Source organism: Polypterus senegalus, chromosome 6 (genome assembly GCF_016835505.1).
Source record: "Polypterus senegalus isolate Bchr_013 chromosome 6, ASM1683550v1, whole genome shotgun sequence".
Taxonomy (NCBI): Eukaryota; Metazoa; Chordata; class Cladistia; order Polypteriformes; family Polypteridae; genus Polypterus; species Polypterus senegalus.
Window position 1 is genome coordinate 25596887 of NC_053159.1, and position 8960 is coordinate 25605846.

Consider the following 8960-nt stretch of genomic DNA (forward strand, 5'->3'; position numbering starts at 1 on the left):
TTCAAGGGTTCTGAGTGACAGAATAATTTAATTCACAATGAATAAACAAAAAAATATCACAATGACAATGCTTTCAGAAAGAAAATATCTTCTGTCTCTATTTTGTCCTTCTGCCATTAATAAGATGCTAGTTTCAAATACTGTATTTTAGGCATTTTAAATAACTATAAACAAAATGCTTTATAAAAACTGTACACAGCAACAGCTGTCATAGAAAATGACTACAATGAACACAATTTCAAAGAGGAAGTGTTGTAAATTAAGCATTCCTCCTACTTTTTAAATCAAGATTTATATACTGACTAGAATCCACATCTTAACATAACCAAGACTACCATAAGTTTACAAAACATTTCTCAGATTGCACTGACTTAAACAAAAAAAGTGCTTATCCCTCTTTCCTCCTTAATACACATACAGATGTATATTACTGGGTCAGATGTGTATATCTTTGTGACTGCTGAAACAGCGGTGTAACAGGAGGATAATTACATTTACATTCATTTTCCCTAAATAGCAGACCAAAATGGCAAAATTGCATCTGACATGTTGTTGTTTTCTCTCCTGACTGATCTGGAAACAAGTGTATAAAATAACAAGTGGGTAAGCTGCGTTATTTCACATGTAGCAGGTAGACCTACTGTATCTCTAAGTGGGGCAGTCTGATTATTGTGTACAGTATACATGTTTCCATACTGTGCTTCTCACTATGTTTCCCAATGAAGCTAAGTAAATCATACGGGTGTAACAACAAAAAACAGTGTCAAATGATTTCAAATAAATGTGTACTATAAAAGAAAAACAATATAGCATCATGGGATTGGCTCCAGCAGACCCCCGTGACCCTGTATTCGGATTCAGCGGGTTAGAAAATGGATGGATGGATATTGCTAAACTCACATACAGAAAACCATTTTATTAAGCACATAGGATTTAACACACTTTGGAAGGACACGTTCAGTGCACTGCTTCTTTTTGTACTATATATGTTTTTCTCTAGAGTAAAAGCATGAATGCTAAAATGATTACACAAGGCAACAGAAAAGTTTAGTAATTGAAATGCCCATTTTAACACTAAAGGTGGCGTACAAATTAGGAATAGCCTTCTTTCCATTTGTTCCTAACCAACGTGCTTGCCTATATATGAAATAAGATCCACTCAAACTCTCAGATATTCAAACAAATTAAATTTAAAAGCATGAAAACATGTCCAAAAACGTAAAAATAAAAAATAAAGGAAGTAATGACAAATGAAAAATCAAGACTTTAAAACAAATAAGTTCAGACAAACTTATATTTAGCACTAGTTGAGTTAAAGTGTCCAAATTGTATATTGTGAAATTCAAGTGAAGTTTTAACAGTTGACAGACCTAATATGCTAATAATATTCACATGACATCATCTATTTATAAAAACGTTCCTGATTTCAACAGACTACACCATGTTTAACAAAACAGAACACAATTTATTTAAGTATGTTCACACTATTGCTTCATAACTGCAAGCTGTGATCCAGACAGTTGTTACGAGGGCTTCTTCTCCAGGTGTTACAGCTTTCCTAACACACTCCAGAGACATGCAGAATATATTGAGTGGCAAGTCTAAATTGTCTAAGTTGTCATGGGTGTGTGCATGAGTGTGCCTGCTTCTGGGCTAGTAACCCTTCATCCCATAACCCCAAAAACAATTGAGCAGTACTAAACAGATGATCTGTTATTAAAACATGTATATCATAGCTTTCTGGAAACATGGTATTTATTTTGCTGAGTTCTAGAAATAGACTATATATGCAAAATACAAAAACACTAAATGTTTTCAGCTACCAGTTAAAATATGTGACAAACAATTCACTGGCAGCACTGGTCTATGACATTGGAATTGTCTTATAACTTCCACTTACAATATTTGCAAAAATTAAGTAAGGTGCAGCTATCCATATATTGCAAAAGCCTAGACAGTCACTTCTGGCAACCTTTATTTTGAATAGTAAATGTATTTACATAAATAAAAATGGAGATATTTACCATATGTATCTTTTCAATATGTGATGATACATCAGATTAATCATAAATAAATGAAAAGTATTGAATTAAATCAAGAAAATAAATTTGAACAACCACAGAGATGACTAAAGACTGCAATTCACACCACGTATGTACACCGTATCAGTGAGGTTGTCAAAACCTGGAGTACAAGGACCTCCCAACTACATGTACAGTAACAAACAAACGAAAGGCTGACACTAAAGCATGTTGGAATCTTCACTCTCAGACACGTCTGACTCAATATGAACTTTTCTCTTCTTGCCTTTCCCAGCGGTCTTTTTCTTTTTTTCTTTTTTCTCTTGTTGATCAGCAGCTAGTTCTTCACTCTTCTGGCAGATAAAATCAAGCTATTAAGAAGGAAGGAAAAAAAGAAGAAAAAAAGACAAATCAATGGTGACAATGCCTTTCAACATAATTGGTAAAAGAGGCCTAAACTGGGAGAAAACTACTACAATACTACGAAAAGGTAGGAACAAATTTGCAAGCTTGTGTGTTTGTCAACTCTGTTTTTGGTAATGATGCTTATTAAGACAAGCATAACAAATATGTAAAATATTTCCAAAGGAATATACCCAAAAAAGACTTAGTTTGAAACAAAAGACAACTAAGTGAATCTCCTTCAGGTTTACTTTAAAGTATGCTTGCTTGTGTCAAAATTAGGGCTGTAGAAGAAAAAGTCTTTTTTGGTTTTGTCTTAAAATGGGGGTAACAGAGTAATTCCTTAATATTGCATGAAGTGAAGAGCATCACATAAAGGAAAAAGAATCTCACCAGAGGTTTACTCCTCCTGACTGTGATCTTCACATCATCTACATTTACTGTGCTCCGTTTTGCATGCCTGTATTGAAAGATATTGAGAAATACCAACTCAGACTTCTTCCTTCAGTTATAACTAACTTAAGGTGACAAAATACTTCCATAATTCCTGCAGGTGTCATTACACCAGCTTTCTGGATGATATTAAGCATTTTTCAATTTTTTTTTTTTTGTTAAGTATTATATCGATACAGTGGTTCAATGGGAACTGAGGTATATAATAAGGGTGCACACTGAAATTACAGGACTCTATTTGTTAACATTGTTGAATATTGTGACAGAAAATACACAGGACACAAATCTTTCTTTGTTAAATTATAGAAATAAAAAAACACTTAAAGTAAGAAATAAATGCTTACCTTGAAAATAATTCAAGATCTTCTGCAAAGATCTCTGAAACACAAAATATTAAATAAAAAAAAGGGATGAAGATGTAGTCACCTTCTAAACCAACCTCATCCTTTGGAAAGGTTTCGTTAATACAGTCTAGTCAATGGGCACTGAGGCAGATCACAAGGTTATGAAAAGCTACAGTACTTCCTTTTCTAGCTCGAATGTCCATGGAAAGTGATTAAAAACCACAGCGAGCAGACATAAAATGCAGCATTCACAAAGGAATGCCCTCTCCAATCAGGACATGATCTCTCTTATTCCTGCACATCAATTTTCTCATCAGGCTAATTCCATTACTGGGTTGCAGGGAGCAGGAGCCCATCACAGCAGGGCTGACCAAAGGCAGGAATCCAAAATTGAAAGGACACCAGTCCATCACAAGGCACACTGCCCACGCTGCAGATCTGGTGTCACCGATTCTCTAAATATGATTGTTTGGAGGAAATCATTCTAAACAGCTAAACATGCATACGCCTCACCACAACCAATAATGAAACTACTGTAGGGCTCAAGTGGTAGGAGACCAACACCTCAAGATGAATACATCACATCTTTTAACTATGCACATTACTGTTGCTTTTGAGTAATAGCAGGCCTTGAGTCACTAGCAAGGTCATTTAGCACAAATAAAACTGTGTACTAGCTACCTAACCCTGGGGAGTCAATCTGCAGTTCTTTGCTGTAATCGATCTAACTGGAAGCAATTTTTTTTGCATTATGAATGGGGTTCTCTTCGTCTTTACTTACCTGGTACTTCAAGATTAATCTGCAGTATAAAACTTTGGAATAGAAGAAACATTTGCCATGACTTTTACCGCACATACTGTAAGTTCACTTGTCTTCTAGGTTATATATTTAAGTACTTGTGTTTAACTCTTCTATTAAAAGGGGATTCAAGAAAAGCAGAGTGTTGTTGAGCGAGTATGGATGTTTGTGTATGATAATAGCCAGCAATGAAATGGCCCTCTCGCCAGGGTTGGTCCCACCTTCCATCAAACTGTACTGAAGCAGGCACAAGTTGATCATATGCTTGATCTAGATAAAGGAGTTAGAAGATGACTGAATGAACAATGTGCTAATCAACATTCAGCCAGCACATTTGACAAGCTTTGCTCCTTCAAGAACAATCTTTTTTAATGAAGTATATAAAAAGAAGTAGAAGGAAAAAAAGCTGAGAACTATATGCCACCAATCCACTCCGTTCTAACCAAATTATTTGATTTTTCAACTAAAATAAAAATGCATTTCTGGTAGTCCAAAAAAAGCTTAATCAAACCATCGAAATTAAGAGTATCATCCACTAACAGCAAAAACTGGCTTTGTATTATGACAGAAGCAGGCACTAAAGGAGGCTACAGTCACAGTTTCACACCAAAACAAGGGTTGTGTGCCACTGGCGTGAGATGATAATTAAACTTGTACTGACCACACTGTTTGAAAGCTGTCTCAGCAATGGCAGCGATTATTTGTTGAGTAAACTGCACTTCTTTTTCTTCTTCCATCTGCCGGCAAATTAACCCAGTCGTATAATGGACAGCAGCCTTCAGCCTCTGGGAAGACAGAAATGGCATACTGTACTTTCATGGGGTCAACAGTGAACTCGATTACTGCAGGCCTGTTGCACTCAGAAGTTTATTAAAATCTTATTTTTTAACATTCACATTTATAACTATGGTATAGTGCATGTCGAGGAATATCTTGTGATCACTACTAAAGCAAACATAGAAAGCAAAGACTAAGGTGGTGGTGCTTTACTTTGATTTAATTAATACCCAAAAAAGTTAATAATCATTTGGTATTTTAGACCTTAACTAAGAACAACGTTCAACTCTAAATATAAAAATGCAATGAAATAATCAGAAAAAATATTTAAAATAATATAATAATATTTAAAATTTCCAGACTGTTGAATTTTGTCCCCCAGCACTATTATCTTTTAAACAAAATGTAAAATATATTTGTGTATCCACCGTCACTGACATATTAATTATTAAAATAATTTCTACAACAAATTATAGTTTGTATGTTCTCTCCAGAGAATCTGGTATCCCAGTCCAAAAGCATGATGCACAGTGGCCTCACTATTGAGCATGGGTGCACGTGTCACGCATGTGCCCTGTTATGGACAGGCATCTCTGTCTGGCACTTACCTTGCCATACATCTTAGTTGGGGAAAAAAAGTGGCTACCGGAAACAGATGGGACACTGTGACAACTCCTAATGGGAGCGGCCGACACAAGAATTAAGAAATCTAATATTTTACTTATACATTCATAGCATCATATGTAAACAGTTAATTGTGACTGTTGTACAACTGAAGTAAGTGCATACATTTTGAAATCTTCTTAAACCAAATACAAGATCACTTTGGACATGCGGCAACAGGAGTGAGCAATGGACGTGCCATCACAGTGCGCACACACATACTGGGCCGATTCAGGGGTGTCAAACTCAGTTCCTGGAGGGCCAAAGTTGCTGCAAGTTTTTGTTTAAGCCACTTTTTTAATTATTAACCAATTACTAATGTCAAGAAGTGGCCCATGGTGTACAGAATTTTAAATGGTTAATTGAGAATATGGAGCATGCAGGCTCATCACGCATGACAGTGTTACTTGGCTGATGGGATACTCACCTGCATATGCAAGTGGATCAGTCAGGTGACTCATTCACACCTTGAAGTGGGCCCGAGGGCCTCATTTGCACCCAGGCAGGCTGTATAAAGGAGCCTCCGTGGCAGAGAGGGACAGCAGACAAAGGAAGACAGGGAAAGGGAGAACAAAAAAAGGAAAGATCAGAAGAAGAGAAAACAGAGGTTACATAGGAAAAAATAAAGAAAGAAAGCATCAGGAGAGCCCATGTGTTAGAAGGAGTGGAGGCAGGTGGACAGGAGCGAGCCTCAGGGTGAAGACAGGGTGCTCCTATTGAACGATGCTGGGGTGCAGGAGCGCCAAGGGACTGTTGGATGGAGACGCATGTGTGGTTTGGCGCTGCACCCCATAGATGCTGAAGCCCGAGCCAGGAATTAAGGGTTGACTGCATCTGTCAGTTGGGCATCGGTTTTAGGAGGAAGCATTGGGGCTCTTTTTTTTTTTTAAAAAAAAAGAAAAGATTTTAACCTCATTTTTATGAAATTATTTATTACGGATTTTTTGTACCTACACAATTTGCACTGCTTTAATCGATCATTTATTTCACTGCTTAATGATTGAAGTACTGCATTGCACTATTTATTTGAACACTGGCTTTTATTTTTAACAAAAGCACTGACACTTTTTGCTTTCCTAGATGTGTGTGTGTCTTCATTCGCCCGGCTCTTTTCATCTTGTGACTATTGAATGTTGTATCCTGGAGCCGCTCCAACCCGCAAGGGAGCGTGAAGCCAACCCTGACTGTCACAAACATACTATGATGACTTGACTTTAACTGACTTGCATTTTATTTAATTTCTGCCTTAACCGGCAGCCAACCTTAGGTCCCATTCGCACGTGTGTTGTTCATATAATACTTGTCTCAATAAAATATTCGAAAAGAAAAAAGTGAAGATGCAAAAAGTATTGATCTCCTGTAGTCCACAAATCATCTGGATGATGATATCAAAAAAAAAATTATGTTCTGGAAACGACTGGTATGTGATACTGAAATCACTAAGAAGCTTCAGAATTAAATGGGTTTCATTAAGCGCTAAACTGGAAATTGGCTGAACTCAAAATGGTGGCCCTTCCAGATGGTTTGAGACCCCTGATTTTGCTGGTTCCCTATTGGTTTGCTTTGTGTTTTTATTGTTTAGACGCTGGTTAATGGAAAAAAAAAATACGGAATCAATAATTAAGACAATAGTAGGATGTTAAATTAGCATTAATAACGGGGTACTTAAACCCGAAGCCACTGCGGTCCTCCACGATCGGAGTTTGTCACCCCGATTCTGAGTCACCAATTAATGCGACGTACAAGTGGAACACAATCTGCAGACACTGGCAGAGCATGCAAAGGCCACAAAAACAATCAATGAAAGTCCGCTTCCTGGAGTTGTGAAGCACAAGTCTTTAACCCTGTTATGGTCCTAAGAAATTAGTGAAGAAGAAAAAAAAATAAAAATAACTAAAGAGAAGATTCATTTTCTCCCACTAGTTGAGTGTCCCCGATTTTTGGGGGGCGTTACCTGTAATTCACTACTGCAAGCGTAAAAACGAAAACAGCAAGAGGATAATGCTGAGCCCGAGGTGGCCAATATCTGTCTTTTATTCCCCCCCCAGTCTTGACAGTGAAGTTTAATACTAATAAGGGGAAAATCTCTATAGGGTTTAGTGAAGCAGTTACAAAATAACATGCTTGAGTCGTTAATGATCAGTTTTGCTTTCATAATGTGTTGGTAAGGGCACTGTGGCCTGACAGCAAAAAGCTGCCCATGGGGTAAAGAAAGAGCTGCGCGCTTAGATGGCTGCAGTTACACAGCAAAACCGGGCTAGGATTTGTACGGCCACTGCGGACACCCGGGGACTACAACAACAAAACGGCTGACAGAGGAATTAAAAATACGGTTCGGTAAAATAACATGAACGAACTGAAAAACAAGACGGTATTTTAGTTCGCTTCAAATCCCCAGGGCGTTCGCTCGCTCCCTCACTCACTCATATGCGGCGGGGTTCGCGGAAGGCGGCGACCCCGCGGCAAGCGTATAAACAAGGGCGCCTCTGTTTTTTTTTTTTTTTTTACTTAAACCTTTCCATGTCTTATTTTTTGCCAACCTGTACATATGCGGTTTGCTCCTCCTCGTCCATTGACACGATCTGCCTCACTTTAGTTCCAGCGAAGTTACAAATTATACAGCTTATTGGGCAAACGTTTTCATAGGAAAGGAAGGGTTGCGCTACAACGTACAGACAGACGCGAACCCGCCGCAAAGAAACAGCGCCTGCTACCCCTCGAAATTTCCCGCGGCTTACGGGTGCCGTAGAGGGACATTCGCGAGTTACACTCAGGAGTGGACTGACTACAGTATTTGCTAGTCAACTTCCAATTCTTGTACAGTACACTTCGCATTTGGTCGAATCACGGTTCGGTCCCATTTCAGCGAATGGACGTGATACTACCACCCAGTTGGGTTGAAGCAGGCGTTAAAATATGCCAGCGAATTGACTTGCTATATATTTTTTTTAATTTAAAAATGAACAATGCGACACCAGCAGTGTCCATCCATCCATTTCCTAACCCGCTGAATCCGAATACAGGGTCACGGGGGTCTGCTGGAGCCAATCCCAGCCAACACAGGGCACAAGGCAGGGAACCAATCCTGGGCAGGGTGCCAACCCACCGCAGGACACACACAAACACACCCACACACCAAGCACACACTAGGGCCAATTTAGAATCGCCAATCCACCAAACCTGCATGTCTTTGGATTGTGGGAGGAAACCGGAGCGCCCGGAGGAAACCCACGCAGACACGGGGAGAACATGCAAACTCCACGCAGGGAGGACCCGGGAAGCGAACCCAGGTCTCCTAACTGCGAGGCACACCAGCAGTGTACTTTCGGAAAAATCATAGAAGCTACTCGACACTGCTGAAAAACATCAGTATGGCTTGTTTTTGCCAGTTTTTTTTTTCGTGCACGGATCGTCATGTTACTTCGCCATGATCGTAACGTTCAGCTGACGAATAGACACGTAGGTTACTCAAATGCATATATTTAAGTATAACGGGTGTTA

The 8960-nt window shown here is 38.8% G+C and overlaps 1 protein-coding gene across 2 annotated transcripts; it reads right to left on the reverse strand.

The window, feature by feature from the left end:
- Positions 1–8173, reverse strand: cenps (centromere protein S). Of its 2 annotated transcripts, none has more exons than XM_039755641.1 (5): positions 8000–8173; positions 4681–4804; positions 3221–3254; positions 2817–2883; positions 1–2392 (listed from the first exon to the last, which is right to left on the reverse strand). In XM_039755641.1, the coding sequence occupies exons 1-5, from the start codon at positions 8030–8032 to the stop codon at positions 2243–2245; spliced, it is 408 nt and encodes a 135-aa protein (XP_039611575.1). In that variant the 5' UTR covers positions 8033–8173; the 3' UTR covers positions 1–2242. The 2 variants fall into 2 exon arrangements, with proteins under 2 accessions (XP_039611575.1, XP_039611576.1); XM_039755642.1 differs by lacking the exon at positions 8000–8173 and adding an exon at positions 5887–7969.
- Between the last annotated feature and the right edge of the window lie 787 nt (positions 8174–8960).

Excerpts from the sequence above, each read along its gene's own strand:
- cenps (XM_039755641.1), bottom strand. The coding sequence starts at position 8,032 with ATGGACGAGGAGGAGCAAACCGCATATGTACAG. Across the intron at positions 4,805-7,999 it reads AGCAAACCGCATATGTACAG|AGGCTGAAGGCTGCTGTCCA; the intron begins GTTGGCAAAAAA and ends CTGTCTTCCCAG. Across the intron at positions 3,255-4,680 it reads GACAGCTTTCAAACAGTGTG|AGATCTTTGCAGAAGATCTT; the intron begins GTCAGTACAAGT and ends TTTGTGTTTCAG.